The 17,250-nt window shown below is 38.0% G+C and overlaps 1 protein-coding gene across 6 annotated transcripts in view; it reads right to left on the bottom strand.

Annotated features, from left to right (window-relative positions):
- Window positions 1-17,250, bottom strand: part of LOC119727027 (copper-transporting ATPase 2-like) — a 61,563-nt gene that overhangs the window by 31,540 nt on the left and 12,773 nt on the right. For 4 of the 6 annotated variants that reach the window (XM_038198915.1, XM_038198912.1, XM_038198914.1 and 1 more), the window contains exons 4-7: window positions 13,083-13,272; window positions 10,601-10,696; window positions 3,898-3,945; window positions 1,593-1,802 (exon numbers count right to left, since the gene is read on the bottom strand). In XM_038198915.1, coding sequence (XP_038054843.1) covers window positions 1,593-1,802; window positions 3,898-3,945; window positions 10,601-10,696; window positions 13,083-13,272 — 544 coding nt within the window. Of the gene's footprint in view, window positions 1-1,592; window positions 1,803-3,897; window positions 3,946-4,277; window positions 4,599-10,600; window positions 10,697-13,082; window positions 13,273-17,250 lie in introns of those variants that run through there. The other 2 variants (XM_038198917.1, XM_038198918.1) reach the window with 2 other exon arrangements.

Below are 17,250 nucleotides of genomic sequence, written 5' to 3'. Positions count from 1 at the left end.
ACCTAACTATTTTTCAACTACTGATCCAAATTTACCATTTTTTCAGTCCAAATTTAGTTTGCTATTGGTTACATGTTCATGAACGGGTGCAGGCAGGCTAGACAGGTTCCCTTACCTTAAAATTTTCCGGCATCTATAAATATTGATCTATTTCATCTTTAGTGGAGTCAGGGAACCAGACTGCTTGAACATTTGTGTTTTTCTTGGTTTTTCCGGCATTTTCGAACACAAAACTTCAACCATGTTAGTGTAACAATATTTGATCTATTATACTAACCCCTCAAATAGTTCATTTCTGAAAATTACAACAAAAGCCAATGATGTACATTCCCTTTAACAAGACATAGATCAACACAAAAATGCAATCAAAGATAATACAAAATGCACAAATTTAACAAACATTTTTTTTTTCAAAACTGGGCCTTACAACTGGGCCTTTAAAACTTCTGTTGTTGGCATCTTTTATATTAAACAACTTATGCAAAAACTAAATGCATCGGTTTGAGTAAATGAAACTTTAAATAGAAAAAGGAGTTATTAATTGTTTAATGACTGTATATTTGCAGGCCCAGTTGGAATACTGGACTGGTTTACTCAAGGAAATACCTGCCCAATTAATTATTGAAACTTTGATTCTAAACCATAAATATAATGTCAGTCTATATTTAATAAATAGGCCTATACTTATAAAAAAATAACTTAAAATTTAATTGTTTATGAAAAACATCATGTTTATATTAACTGCTGAAAAAAAAAAAATCAAATCAGCCTCTGATTAATTGAAACTGAAACCGAAATGGGAGGAATTTATTCACTGAAGAAATAATTATAAAGGGCGAGTAAAAAAACAAAACAAAACGAAACCCAAATGTCAGGACCATTGTTTCAGTGAACTTCTGCATGTAGCACTTTCAAAATCTACATGTAGGATATGAAAGCCCAATTCATAAGCTTTCTTTTAGTAAAAGAATCATTCAAATCACTTATGTACTTTTCATGTTACGGAATTTTAAACACAACCACCATTTTAAAGTTCTGTCCACGGATCACAAAAAAGGTAAGTGTTCTTTCAGCAGAAAAGAAAACAATTCACATAGGGATGTGTGAATTGTTTTCGTTTTGCTGAAAGAACACACACCTTTTTTTGGTAATCCGTGGACAGAACTTTAAAACAGTGGTCGTGTTTAAAATTCCTTAGCTTGAAAAGTACATGAGTGATTTGATTGATTCTTGTACTAAAAGAAAGCCTATGAATTGGACTTTCATATCCTACACTTTGAAAGTGCTACATGCAGAACTTCACTAAAACAATAGTCCCGACATGTTGTTTTCGTTTGTTTTGTTTTTTACTCGCCCTGTATTTGCTGGTCTATTGGGAACAATGAACTCAGGCTTTTAGACCTTATCATGTTGCACTCATTTGATTTTTTTTCCCATTCAAATCAATGTAACCAAAGCGAGGCTGGAAGGAAAAATAGTCTGGTTCCTGTTTTCATAAAAAAACTGTATCATTCAGTACTGTTATTGGATACAGGGAACATGACTGAAATGGTGGCGGCATGATAAAGGTCTGTTCTGGGCCATATACATACCTCGATGTTTGAGCAGCGTCTTCTCTATGGTAGCCACGCACGACGCGCAGGTCATTCCCGTCACCCGCAGCACGCATTTCTCCTCCACGCTTCGGCTGCTCAGCGCCTGGTATTTGGTCTGGCCTGTGACTCTGAGAGACGCCTGCTCCTCCTTCGTACCATTTCTGCTTGAAAACCTCACCATCTCGATAGACGTAGGATCAGAAGCTCCTTAAAGGGAAGATACAACATTTGCAAACATCAAAAAACGAAATGATCAAATTATCATGACATACCTACTGGGTTGTTAGGGAATACCAGTCTAAAGAATCCTGTAAAATCGTGGCTCCTGGTGTGCTGACATTTTCAAGAAAAAATGGTATTTTTCCAATGCTGGTCGGCCGACCAGCATTGGAGAAAACTGGCATTTCTCAAAAACTGCTCCTAATTTTTCATAATTAGTTATTCTGTATTTTTTTGTGCAGTTGATTACACACCCGTGAAGGGGTACAAGCCTGCTAGACTGATTCTCGGACCTTACAATTCCTGAAAGTCTATAAATTGCTCCGTTTCATCTTAAGTGGGGTCAGGGAACCAGACTACAGAAACATGATTGTATTTCTTGGTTTTTCCAGCATCTACGAACACAAAACATATAATACTAACCCCCGAAATGCATCCATTTCTAAAAAATTACAGCAAAAGCAAATGTTGTATATAATTCCCTTTAAAAACACAAGATTTCAGAAAGAAACATTCTTGCATTTCTAATACTTCACAGGAAATACTTTGACTTGATATTCAATTCTTTAAAACTGCCAGACTTTTTTCCAAAATATAAAAATATGTACACTTTTGATATAATAACTTAGCTAGTTGAATTGTAACTTTCATTATTTCAGGGCAGATCACCCAGACACAAACTTAAGGATCAACTTTTTTCAACTTTGTATCTTTGATGTTTGGGTTAAAGACCTTTAACGGTATTGACTCTAGAATATCCGTTCTTAACAAAAGTGGAAGGAAAAGGATGTTTGAATATTTAGGCTAGAGAACACCTGTGGCCTGTACAGGAGTGTAACGGAAAGGGCACAGCTCGGGTGGGGAAATGGCTGCATATTCTCAAATTACTTTGCTATTGCTTTTCCTATGGATTTGGTAAATGGGTGAAACATCCGCAACTAGAAAGCACTCAGAGAGCGCAAACCTCCGCCAAGGCTAAACAATTTACCGCCATATTGTCAGTATACCCAAAAGAAATACTCGAATATCAACTGGAGTTCGTCGCGCATCAACTTGACACAAGCTGTCCACAACTCAACTAAGCATCATTTTTCATAAACCGTTGTCAGTGTTGGATAATTTACAGTCTTTGGTAGCAAACAGGGTATCAAAATGTAGCTAACAACATTTCCCAAAGGTCTATATAAATGACATTATCATAAGACGATCAGATTCAAAAATTTTAACCCCTCCAATGAGTGTGGACTTTCTCCTTTTTTTTTGCGGTGTTTATTCAAATATATTGTGAGCAGTTTGATGGAGCTGAAAAACTTCCATGATGTTATTTTGCCATTTTACATGCATGTTTTGAGGGTTTTCATGAAAATCATTGGCTCAAGTTTTTCTTTAACATGTGTCAAATATCAGGCATCTCACTTCCTCGAAAAACATATTGATACATAAGCCTACTTATATTATTTATATTATTAAGGAAATAAAATGTACTTGGCTGGTATCAAACACTATGTTTAAGACCGGTTGGAGTCTGGATGCTGATAATTACCCCAGCCGAAATTCATCAATACCTTTTCAGTCAAAAAGTCAAAACTTTACAGTCCAAAAGTCAAAACAAGTCAAAAATTATAAATTTCCAACAATTTTGTTAACTATTTTAGCTCATGTTTTTCGAAACACTCCTCTAGCTAAATTATGGTATGTCCATCTTGCGAAAAGTCGTAAACAACTCCTTATGTGGAGATTGGTTTGCGCGTACTACGCAACGTGGCACAGAATGCAGCTGTGCCGGTGTAGTATGCATTTAGGACTATGAAATACTGACTCACTGGTAGTGTTGCATATGCCTACTTGACGATTGCAAACGTTCAACCAATAACACATTAAAAGGTAACGCATTTCATAGGAGTCCAAATTTCATGTGCCACTGTAAAAGTGTTTAAGACCGGCCCTGAGCCAGTCTTTATCAACCGTTTAAGACCGGCCACGTGACGGGCTCTCGACCAATAGGAATGGGTAAACTGTCTTAGGCATTTATGAATTATATTTATTCTTAATATTATTTTGGCAAGTCCAACTTCATCAATACCTTTTGTGTCCTCAGAAGTTCCTTCGTCTTGCTTGCTCGACACAAGTTCTACAAAAGTGGAAAAAAGAATGAGTATTATAAATATTATACGTTTTTACAACCATCATTTTTGTTGGTGCAAAGAAAAAGTTCCATCAGCTATACTAAAGAATGATGTAGTTGACATGTTCTTTTTTCTTACACAAATACCCAGGCAAAACAAAACAGCAGGGAAAACCTTTTTCAAGGAATGGCCAAAATACTCCATGGAACAACAAAAAAGTAACATCCATTCAAATAAAAAAAAATAAAAAGGCAAAGCTATTTCAAACAGAAATGTAGACAGCTTTCATCAACTAAACTTTAAAAACACAAAGTTCTGCCACATTTAACGTACTTACCCAATTACAAGACTACAACACTGAATAAAATGCAATAGTAAAACAGAGAGCGAAATTAAAACCACCACCTCCTGTTGCAAAAATCCAAATCAAACTGACACACGGCAGCCACCGCATCCACTTTTCCACTTATCGAAACTGTTAGTTAACCAACCAACCAATAGAACTGTACTTCAAAGTGGCTTTTCCCTGGGAATTTCCAGAAGGAAGTACATACAAGTACCATCAAGGGACACACAATTGCAAAACTTCCAAACATGTATTTCCTCATAACGAAAAGCAGCTAGTGTTTCCTACATGTTAGCCAGGGGCCAACATATCCGACCAATCAAAGCAAAGCATCATAAACTTGAGGCCTGCGTCTGTTCGATGAACAGAACATAGGGCTTTCCCACGTTATGAGCTTTATAATGAGATGAGGCATATGTGTCTATGTGCAGTCATTTCAATGTTCAATTTCCGGTACTCAGCTGATTCAGCAAGTCATGTAGTTCTCTAGATATACAGGGTGAGTATTTTTGTGTAAATTTTGTATAATTAATTTTTTGTTTCTAATGGTTCAACACTGTATTGTAATCTTAATTCAGCATGTGCCGCCATGATGATTTTTAAAAAACCAGTCTATCTATTCAAATCACTCACATACTTTTCACAGAAGTTACGGAATTTTGAACACAAACACCATTTTAAACTTCTGTCCACGGATCACAAAAAGTAAGTGTTCTTTCAACAAAACGAAAACAATTCATGTAGGGATGTACGTGAAAAGTACACGAGTGATTTGAATGATTCTCAGACTAAAACAAAGCTTATTAATTGGGCTTTTGTATCATAGATTTTGAAAGTGATACATACAGAACTTCTTTAATAAAATGGTCCTGACATTTGGGTTTCTTTTTTTTTTACTCACCCTGTACATGTAGGACTTCAAAATATGCACATTTAATAAAATCCTATAAGTTTTCAAATCAATTAAAATAAAGTGATGCTTTCATCACGACATCATTTCGGATTACATGTATGCCTCTTATGTCTAATTTTGAGAGTAGAATAAAATATCAAAAGTTTAAAAATCCATAATAAATCAAATGATGATGTCATCATGACATCACTTCAAAATTTGCATACTCGTACATTATCTACCCCACCCAGTTTCATGACGATCAGACCTACCCTTACTTGCGCTTTCAAAAATTGTAATTCGGATGCTGTTACCAAGAAGTCACTCACTTGTCACATTTTGTGCAAATATGTACGACCTAACAAACCTATTACAAGAAAAATTTGGAATTTAGCATGTTCTGTTGATGAGACATGGTTTAAGGGTTCAGAAACTAAAATGCCATAGAAAAAATCCCATGATGACGTCATCAAAAGCTGTTCTTTGTTGAATTACCGATGGAGCTATCCAATACACCATGGAGCTATCCTTTTTATAGCTACACGATTACACAATATGCAAAGTGTACCAAGTCTATGTACATGAGTGTAAGTGGCCTATGGGCTCCGTGCACAAGTACTCCTTTGACGGCCAGAAAAGGAGAGTTGGGGGAGACCTAGACTGGTTCCCGGTCCATACACTACGTATTTCGAATGATCCAAAGTTATTGGGTGCGGGGCTTTGTCTGGGAGACCATCGCAAGTTACATTTGAACATATTTACGTACGTGTTATACATAACTGCCGAGGACCGACACACAAAGGGAGAACAACAGATCCTTTCAGTCCTCCGGAGTTTGGGTCTTTTGTTGAAAACGGTCCTCTGTAGTAAGTTTGTGTGCTTAGTCTATGAGTGAGTGTCATATTACAGGGACAAAGGGAAACACAAATCATTGTCCTCGAGAGTATAGTAAAACAAGAGTGTATGCGCCGACGACGCCTGACACCCACGCAAAGACGCTGTGGCTAATAGCTTTGTCTTATTCAGGAAGTCGTACGTATACTTCGCGCGCGAACCAGTACAGTACAGTACACACACGCTGTGTCCCGTCCACGGAGGTCTCAAAAGTGGTAAAAATGCACCCTCTTTTGTTGGCACGCAGAGTCAATACATAATATCAGATCCCTCATAAATGTACATATGACATAATGCATGTAAACATTTCAGTTTACTCTTTAAACTACTACACTCACCCAACACTCTCCCAACACTCGTGAGCTGGAAGCCTGCAAATTGTGCACGCAAGACTTCAATAATATAAAGCCTGGACCATCATCCTCTACAACAATACTAAATGCAAAGTGTAAAAATACACTCAACATATTTCTAGCCTTCACCAAATCATGTGTACAGCACGCAGCCCAGATAAAGCAAGTTTAGAGGACAAAAGTTATCCAGAAATCACTTCAGATCTGTCAAAGCTGGCATTAGTTCCCTATGTCAACAGTTTCTTTAATCCTTTTAGATACCCACTGTTGACTCGTTGTATGTCCTTACTGTGGTTCAAAAGTAACACGAGATAAATATCCGATTGGAGTTGGCAGTAATCCCGGCTTCCAGCCAGGCACCCACTCAGAAGGACACTCTCTCGGGCTCCAATATTAAAGTGGGACCCCCAAAAATTAAGCTTTCGCTGTCTTTTCTGCTTTTGTCTTTTGCGGTGGCTATGGGCTCCGTGCGCCGACAACAGAGGGCGCCCTTTTACCTAGCAACGACGTCCCATGGGCGGACATTTCGCTGGTTGACGCGCACTGTTCCTTGTGTGTGACGCACGTACACCAGGGGATTTGTACTATGTACACGCAGTGGCCGCGTTTCGCAGCAAATGATTTGCAGTCAGGCAAGATGGCGTCAGTCGGTCACCCCCAACTGTACTCTCTTTGCTGGTGAGGGGGTACTTGTGAACGGAGCGGATACATGCCATGTGATAATTACTTTTATCATAATTATATGATAAAATATCTTACACGTAGCAAAAATGTATACATGGTTGGTTGAGTATATATCTCCTTCAGCAGACATGGCAACTATCAGTTCTCATAACAGTAATAATGTATAGCATGTCTAGATTCTATTTTCTTACATTGGTCACGTACGCCTGTTGCTTAGGCAAAATGCACAAACACAGGGCAATGTATGGATGTAAGGCTGCCATCAGCTCATAACCAAATAAGGTAAGGAAGTTGACATGCAAATGAGATTATGCAAATATTGGAACTTTCAACCAATCGAAGCCTTCATAATCCTTGGCCGTCGTCGGTGAACAAAAGTTTGTTAACACCTGTCACTTTGTCACAGCAATAGCTCCGAGACGTTGAATTTTTAAAGTGGCTCTTTATTCGTTTTATTCATTGTCTTCTCAGTATAATTTGAGCGAGATGACTAATGAAGTCTGACTTAAACTTAAAAAAGTTTTTATTTGTTAGAAATGATAAACATGAGAAATAAAAAAATAGAAATAAAAAGAAGAAAAAAAAAAAACCCTGCACACTATACTGACTGGATTGACCAAAAGATACAATTAAACATTTCAATCCTAGCAGGAGACCTTTCACAAAGGCAAAAACAAACACTTAGCCAACAAAAAAGAACCTGCTAATAAAGGTTAGTCATTGCTTAAACCATTGCTATGACGTCATACTATTGTTAAAAGTGTGGATTCGGATCTACGAATCGCTTACACTGGTCACAAAGTGTGGATTCGGAACGACGAATCTTAAAGTAAAGTGTGGATTCGGAATTACGAATCCACACTTTGAACACGTCTGACAATTGTTCTCCATAATGAGCATGAATAGGACCGTCTGTGTGAAAATTTGCTTTCCGAAAATTACCAGTGCATCTTCACTGTCACATTCTCCGCCGTCACTGCAAAAACTACTTCTAGTCAGAAAGAAATCGTCGTCTGAACTATCCATTTTGACGTAAGGAGCCTATACACACAAAATGACTTGGTTGGACGGGTGTGGCGATACACATGCTAAACACACCAGGAAAAAATGTTGCAACCTGACGCCACTTACGCGCTTGTGTACAAAGTCTATGGAGAGTCATTTCAAGTACAGAATTTCGAAGAATACACTCACAAGTGTGGATTCTTAATTAACGAATTCACTCGGCGCTTCGTGCCTCGTGAATTCTTAAATTACGAATCCACACTTTCTCGTGTATTCTCCTAAACCAAAATGTTGAATGTTGACATGAACCTGAAACTGAGAAACATTTCCAATTTTTTTTAGGAAATACTCGGAAAATGTTCTTGACTCTCCTTAGACTTTGCACACAACCGCTGAAGTGGCGTCTGGATGCTACATTCTTTCCCAAAACTTTCAACTGTGTCTTTTTGTGCTGCAAAATCATTTCTTGATACATGGCAGTGCTCTTGTGATGCATTACACAGGCATGCAACTGGGAAGTCACAAAAAAAGAGGAAATTCAAATTTCTCCAAGACTTTGTACAGTGTTTTTCTATTTTCAATGGCACACTTGGGAAGTACAAAAAGAGGAAATCAGCTGATCCGAGGAAAAGTTGCATGCCTGATTACAGTGATGGGATAAAGAAATCTCAGAACAAAAACGAACGATAGTTAAGATTGTTATATCGTGTGCTTGGATACTGTAATTTCATTGGTCTAGAACGGCCACCTGTCCAGTTTTTAAAAATGCATTTACAATGTTTTCCAAATGTGCTGGATATAAATTACGCGCGATCGTGTAGAACATGTCTGCGTGCTCGCGACTGAGAACTGCAACTGGCAGTCTCGTGTCCGGCACGAAAAGCCTGCAGTTATCAAAGGTTACTCTGTAGTGATTTCATTTATTTCTCGCACAGTAAGTCCAGCATTTTGTCTCTGACTGATTGGCACGGTATCACAGAACAATTGTTGACTGCTGTGTTGTGGGATATGTCCTTTTTAACCCCCTAAGGGCGCAAAGCACCCTCGGCTTCGCCTCGGGTACTATGCGCCCCTCGGCATATCCCACATCACAGCAGTCAACAATTGTTAAATATATGACACATATTAACCAGTTCACGCCAGGATTATTGTGACAAGAATGGAACAAGGCGCGAGATTACTTTTTATTCGACCTCAGGCCAGACGGGTTGAAGCCATCACCCTCGGGCAGCACACTTATATTTCCGGCCTTGCTCGCTGTAAGCGGGTCGCTGACAGATATTTCCGGCCTCGCTCACTGCGTGTTTATCCGTCATCCGTTCCCAAATACCGCAAAACCTGTGCATGTATACACGGCCTCCGGCACGAATTGGTTCAAGCAATTTTAACAAAATTTTGCCGAGTGGTTCATACCACGTATTGGCAAAATAAAATCATCTCGTGCAACCTCATGAACATGTATATATGTTTATTGATCAAACCACCCTTTACTTTTAGGGGAACATTGTTGAAAATTAAAAACCAAAATTGGTGCAAGTAAGTGCATGGTGAACAAAAAAACATAACAAAAACAAAAGCATGTGAAGACTGACAGAAACAATGTGTAAGTTACTCAACCCACCTGCTAATGATGCTACATGTCTACAAACTATAAAAGACTACAATAATTCTAACATGAAGTTACTCCATAGACCAATCCAAGTTGCCTACTTTCATTTATTACTGGAGTGGCTAGTTCCCAGCATCACCGGGATGCTCCAAATCTTGCTTTGGTAAATTGTACACCTGGCACAAAAAGCAGTTTTTATAATCATCCTTGCTTGGACATTTCTCGGTGAACAAAAAATCGTTTGTCACGGAAACTTTCCGGTTCAATTTGATACCTTATTTGGGAACACTGTGTAAGAAATAACGAGAGCGCAAGCTCTGAAAGTCCTGAAACTCTAAACTAAATATTGCCCTTAGCGAAATTTTCAATGGGCATTGTAACACACAATTGAATGCAATGATGCAGGCCTCGCATTCAATTGTGCGTTGCAATGCCCGTTGAAAATCTTGCTAAGTGCAATTTTTAGTTTTGGGGTTTTAGGAGCTTCAAGGCTATTGCGCTCTCGTTATTTCCTACAGTGTTCCCAAGTGCGGTATCAAATGGAACTGGACAGTTTCTGTGACAAAATGTATATTTCGCTTTTTTTTGTTCAAACTAGGACGATTATACAGATGTATTTCACATAATCTGCTTTTTTTTTGCAGATTGCAGTGATGTAATCTTGTGTCGATATCATAAGATTCGTGTCGGTTTGTACCCTGAAAATTGCATCATTTAAGCTTCCTCATTTGCCGGAAAAATTGCCCTTTTTCAATGTTTGCTCTTGTGTTTGACTGCATGTCAATACAGAAACTAGACTACGTGAATCAAGTCCCCGAGGTTAATAAAAAAATGTTTGGGTGCATGTTAGAATTGAGATTCATGGAATACTTGTTACCATCGATGTCTGACAAAAGACATTCTAGTTCAGTTGCTTCAGCCTCCATCCTCGTATGACGTACATCCTCCTCCCGTCCTAAACACGTATCCCGTCCTTTTTCGCGTTAGCATGAGTGAGCAAGATTACGTTAACAGTTACCATAGTGATCACAGCGAAATGCATGTTCCCAATCTCAAATAAACAATTCCAAAAACAACTGGACAGTTGATATAAACGAACAGTATTCAGAATGTAACAGTTTGGCATATGTGACCCGTGTTGCGAAATTGATTTATACACATGGTCGGAAAGCCCACAATGTAAGCTTTCATTTGGTATGTAATAGAGTTCTATAGCCCCTCCCGTTCTGGAGATATGTCATATTTGCATATTAATTACTTCCTTGGAGTTCGAATTACACAACTGAGAAAACAGGCTTTGAAATAGTTGGCTCTGTTGTAGACTTCGGCACAACGTACTCAAAATTGTAGTTTTTTCCCCTACATCATTCATCAAACTCAACACTTCTGCGAATGAACTCTGAAACTTTAGATATTAAAGATGTCATGCATGACAAAAAATGAAAATCACATTTTGACGAAATGTTCAACCTCTCAACGTTGAGCGGCCCATGCAAGATAATGCACAGCACGACTTAGTACCCCTTTAAGCATATTCCTAAACATTGTTATCGACATTGTCCACATTTTGAATCCCTAAGCCTAAGAAGTCTCCATCTACCTTTATCATACTTATTTTGTTAGTTATGTATAAATGTCAGTGCCTGGTCACAATATTGACAACCATATGTTGGATATTAGATATGTGAAGCAATTAAAGCTGTATGCTGTTATAGTTTTCTCTTACATTGTTGGGAGAAACATCCTTTTAAAGGGAATATACAACATTTGCAAACATCAAAAAATAAAACTACCAAATTATTATGAAATGCCTCACTGGACTATTACAGAATTACAGTCCAAAGCATCCTGTAAAATCATGGCACCTGTATTTTTGTATCAATTTTCAATGCTGGTCGGCCAACCAGCGTCGGAAAAAACTGGCTTTTTAAAATACTGCCCCCAATTTACCATTTTTAGTTAGTCCGCATTTTATTTGCAATCGATTACACACCTATGAATGGGTACAAGCCAGCTAGACTGGTTTCTTGACCTTACAATTCCCTAATGTCTATAAATTGCTCAGTTTCATCGTCAGGGAACCAGACTACAGGAACATGATTGTTTTTCTTGGTTTTTCCAGCATCTACGAACACAAAACTTCAAACAAGTCAGTGTAACAAAACTTGCTTTAAAATACTAATCCCCAAATCCACCCATTTCTGAAAAATACAACAAAAGCAAATGTTGTATATTCCCTTTAAGTGGAAAACAACATTGAAAAGATAATAGTCCAAACATTTTTCACTGCAAGGCAGATTGGACAGTTAACATAAATGGTGTCCACTTTCCACTTGTGCAAAATGTCTGCAAGTATCAAACAAGGCAATTGTGGGCTTCTTGTAGTCTTGTCAAGGTATCCATTTCAAATCAAATTGCGGAAAAAGCCTTGAGGAGAAGTACATGTAGGTTTATTCACAAATACGTGGACACTGTTTTAACGTTAAGTGGTCACTGTAACTAACGTTAAGTGGACGCCATAACTAACGTTAAACTTAATTTAATTTTCTCCAAAACTGCAGGCAGCTTGATAATATCAATAACATTTTTTTGACAAGAACAGTTAATTTAGATGTTTCTATTGCCAAATACTTTCGCTATTTTTAAAATTTTTAAAACATCAAAGTACCAGTTTAACATTAGTTACAGCGTCCACTTAACGTTGGTTACGGTGTCCACTTATTAGTAATAAACTAACGTTAAACTTAATTTAATTTTCTCCAAAACTGCAGGCAGCTTGATAATATCAATAACATTTTTTTGACAAGAACAGTTAATTTAGATGTTTCTATTGCCAAATACTTTCGCTTTTTTTTTTAATTTTTAAAACATCAAAGTACCAGTTTAACATTAGTTACAGCGTCCACTTAACGTTGGTTACGGTGTCCACTTATTAGTAATATACCTACTTCTCCTCAAGTTTTTTCCACAATTTGATTTTTAATAAGAAATGGATACCTTGACAAGACTACAAGAAGCCCACAATTGCCTTGTTTGATACTTGCAGAAGAATGCACAAGTGGAAAGTGGACACCATGTAACTTAGGTTAACTGTCCAATAATATCATTATAATCTGCCTTGCAGTGAAAAATATTTGGCCTATTATCTTTTCAATGTTTTTTTTCCACTAAAGGGATGTTTCTTCCAACAGTTTTAAGAGAAAACTAACAACATGCAGCTTTCATCTTTGCTTCAGATCTCTCATGTTTCACTTTTTGTAGCCAGTATTGTGACCTAACACGTAGGCACAGTTAAAAAACAACTTCCAGGTCCAGCAGAAAACCTGGGCAATAATTGTCTCGATGGAGTTTCTGCATACCTTGTAATTCGGCCTCATATCCCATGTCATCGATGGCTTCCCGCAACTCCAGCGGGCTGACTTCCTCAGGATAGAAGTGGATGGCAGCCATTTCCTTTGGGAGGGAAACAAACACCTTGTCGACCCCCTTGACTTTGGCTAAGTTGGCTTCGATGGACCCGGTGCAATTCTCACAGGTCATTCCATGGACCTACAGGTACAAGAGTTTACAATATGTCAATGGAATAGCTAATATTCATTGACTTATTTGAGTCAAAGTTCATTGAGTCATTTGAGCTGGCAGGGACCACTAGAAATGATTCCCAAACGGGATGTGGATCATAATTTTAATATGGCAATTTCACCAGACCCATGTATACAATGTACATGTTTATACATGTCAAAACATATTCAGATGCATTCAATTCAATTCAAGGAATTTATTATTGGTTCATTACAGGTCAATGGCTGAATTGTGAACGATTTACATCAAAGCACAAATATAACAAAACATTTAAATAACTTCATACAATAAAGGATTTGTCATAAACTACCACATAGAGATAAATAAATAGCAAATGTCAAACAGAATAGCAATGCCACTACACACATAAAAAATACATATTTTATCTTTTAAGTAAACATTAAAGCAACATCTGTTGGGGAATTTAAGGTTTTTACTATAAAACATACTAAATTCAATTGAAAATTGAAACTTTTGATTTCTATGTTGTTTTGAAAACAAGTTTAGATGATTATAACAATACCACAGTCATATATTACCAATCACTGCAGAAATTAATGCGGGTATTTGTCATGTGAGACATCCATTAACCCTCCTACTATTTGAACAGTCACAGACAGTCAAAATTTCCATCCACTTCCCCTGCTATACTTTTTACTCAGGCTAGTCACCAACAGTCAGATATGTTAAGCAAGCACTGTGACTAGTCAAATTCAGTCAACAGACCATGGACAGACAAAGCAGGAAAGTTAATTGTTGGCACAGCTGGCCTATCAATCACCCACAGTCACAGCAAAGCTGTATCAAGTAACATAAACAGTCACAGCAAGTCAATCCTGCTTTATGTAGGCTGGGAATTCTTAACTGTTGAAAACAGTCACTTGATTGATTTTGACTGAAAAGACAACTTGGAACAGAATGTATGTTTGCATAGGTGGGCTAAATCACATACATGTACATGCATGTATAACCATTGATTCTCAAACACAAGCCATATGTCATTCATGAATAAATAAAACAAAATATATATTAGAAATTTGGAGTAATTATTGATGTCGTATACTGTTGGTAGTAGATCGATGTAGTCTGATGTGACAAATTGACAATTACTTTATCAAATACAATTTTTTTTTTTTTTTTGCTTTTTTTTTTTTTTCTTCAGGCTTGGATTGTACAGACAAGGTGGGTACTATTTGCTTTTTTGGTGTCCCCATGTACATTGGTGTCCTCCATAATTTGCCTTGGTGCTTTCGATCATTTGCCTTGGTGCAATTTCCCATTCCTTGGTGCTCTTTGGTAAAAAAAAATGAGGTGCGGAAATAGAGGGCGCTGTTGGAGCAACCGCGGAACATTTTGGAAAAAAAAAAGATCGACGCGCATGCTTAAAATCGACGCTCGCGCTGACCAGAGACCGACTTATTATTTTTTTGGCCTTATATAGATCTTTGGAGAACGTTGTAAGAGCTATACCACGTTTAATACCAAAGACTGTAAATCGTCCAAAATTGAAAACTGTTTATGAAATATGATGCAGTTTGAAAAGTTGCAAATTTAAAGATTATACTAGGAGAGATTGCTAAGCGTTACCAAACATGCCCGTGATCAGCCCCTATCAACTGCACAGTGCTCGAACAAAGCGCAGGTAATTCAATTTGCGTGCTCCCATGCTTGCAAGCACTGTGCGATCGGTATTCCCTGCCGTTCGTTTCGGGCAGTGTGACATTGTCACGCAGCAATTTCCACTCACATCATGACCCTTTAAATTCGTAAGTTTTCAAACTGCAGCGTTTTTCATAAACAGTCAATGTTGAACAATTTACGGTCTTTGGTAGCAAACGGGGTATCAAAATGTAGTCTAACGACATTCCCCCAAAGGTCTATATTAATGACGTTATCATAAGATGATCAAATTCAAAATGTTGACCCCTCCAATGAGTGTGGACTTTCTTTTATTACCGCGTTTATATTGATGTGAGATGCACATAGTCAATTAAAACTGTATCAAATAAAATATAGGCAAAACGGTGATTTAACAGGTAACATTCTTACAAGACAATTATGTCATGAATATATACACATGTAATTCGTTGTGTCCGTGCAACAAGGTCGTATCTCCTAAAATGGCGTACCAGCCCTCCCCTCCCCCCCCCCTCCAGCTCCAGCCCGTAACCAACTTTACAATTTACTTAGTAACTTCTCGGTGAGTGAAAAGGAAAGGTTTTGATTGTCACTTGTGGGGAATTTTCAAAATGAAAACCAGACATTTCACATTTATGACGCTCGCAAAAGTTGCAGTTGACAGCGTAAAGCTATGCTCAAGGTTCTAAGGGTGCAGACCTGTAAATCGACTCCCATAGACATGTGTGATAATTACGTGTACTTCAAAAATTATTAAAAATACTCAAAACTCTCCAAAGTGTTTGAGAATTAGCCCCAACAGTCCTGAATCCTCCAATTTCAATATAATTTTGCACACCCCCTAGGGAGTTAGGGTTAGAGCTTATTTCATTTTCTGTTCAATTTTTTGGTGGTTATCCGATGACTTTTGGGGAAAAATTCCATCCAAAAGTAGTCCTGTTGCGCATCGCCATTTTGAAACATGATGCCTGCACTCCATTGCAAAAGAGGGCAAAATATGGCAAATTTTGTGCCCAATTTCAACCGAATTTCACAGAAATACGAGCTCTCACTCCTGTGCACGGCTTTCAGGGCCCATCTTTTTTACAAACCTTCCAGATCATGGTCCAGAAAATGCTTTAATAGCAAAGAAAGTGAGGGCATTGCAATCATGTTTTGGCCCGCGTCGGCAATTCTGGGCCAAGGTCTGCACCCCTAAATGGCAATTAATTTAAACCATTTTATAGGCCATGCACTGCCCCAAACCGCCTTGCCGATTACTCAAACCATGAGCACTCTATGTTTTTATGAATTCGTCAGGGAATACAAAGTACCAGTGCAAATTATATGGGTCTAACTATTCCCGTTTTTTTTTTTAATAATTTTTTTTTAACCAGAATGTTTATTGAAAACGTCATGTGAACCCGCCATCAAACACACTCTGCTGCCTGAATTCCAAAATATGACTCATTCGCACAACACAGAATCCGCAGAAAAACCTAATTTGCGCCAAGTAGAAATGAGAAATTCCATAAACCCTCACATAACACGTACCATCCAAAACAGGTTCATGAAAATGTCATTCGACATGACACAAAAGCCCAAACAAATTCAATGTCAAAGCAATTTTCTATAAGAATTACACACCCACCTGCGGCACATACTGGCTGTGACCTGTAGAAACTTGGGAACTGAAATCGCGCTTGCCATTTCTTTATTGATTTGTCAACTGGGGGTACACAATCATGCAATAAAACACAGGAAGCACGTGCACAGCGAAAATCAGTCAACATGGGACAACAAAACACGTCACATTTATGACGCTCGCTAGAGGTGCAGTTCACACCGTGAAAGCTATATGCTCAAGGTTCTAAATGGCAATTAGTCAATCCATTTCTAGTCCTTTGCACTGCCCCAAACCGCCCTGCCGATTACTCCAAATCTGCACGAGAACTCGGATTTTTCAGGGAATACAATGAAGTAGTGCTAACTATAAGAGGTTAAACTATTCCCGTTCGTTTTTCTTTCTGATATTCCATCTATAGTCCTTGTACTGCCCCAAACCGCCCTGCCGATTACTCCAAATCTGCACGAGAACTCGGATTTGTCAGGGAATACAATGAAGTAGTGCTAACTAGTATAAGAGGTTAAACTATTCCCTTTCGTTTTTCTTTCTGATATTTTATGTATAACCAGAATCTTGATTGAAAACCTCATGTGAAAGGCCATTAAAACACACTCTAGCTGCTGCCTGAATTTATGCAGTTCCCGAAACATGACTCATTTATACAGCACAGAATCCACGAAAAAACCTAATTTGCGCCATGT

This window comes from Patiria miniata, unplaced genomic scaffold (assembly GCF_015706575.1).
Source record: "Patiria miniata isolate m_02_andy unplaced genomic scaffold, ASM1570657v1 HiC_scaffold_2, whole genome shotgun sequence".
NCBI lineage: Eukaryota > Metazoa > Echinodermata > Asteroidea > Valvatida > Asterinidae > Patiria > Patiria miniata.
Note: the sequence above shows the minus strand (reverse complement) of the source record. Positions and strands in the feature narration are given on the sequence as shown.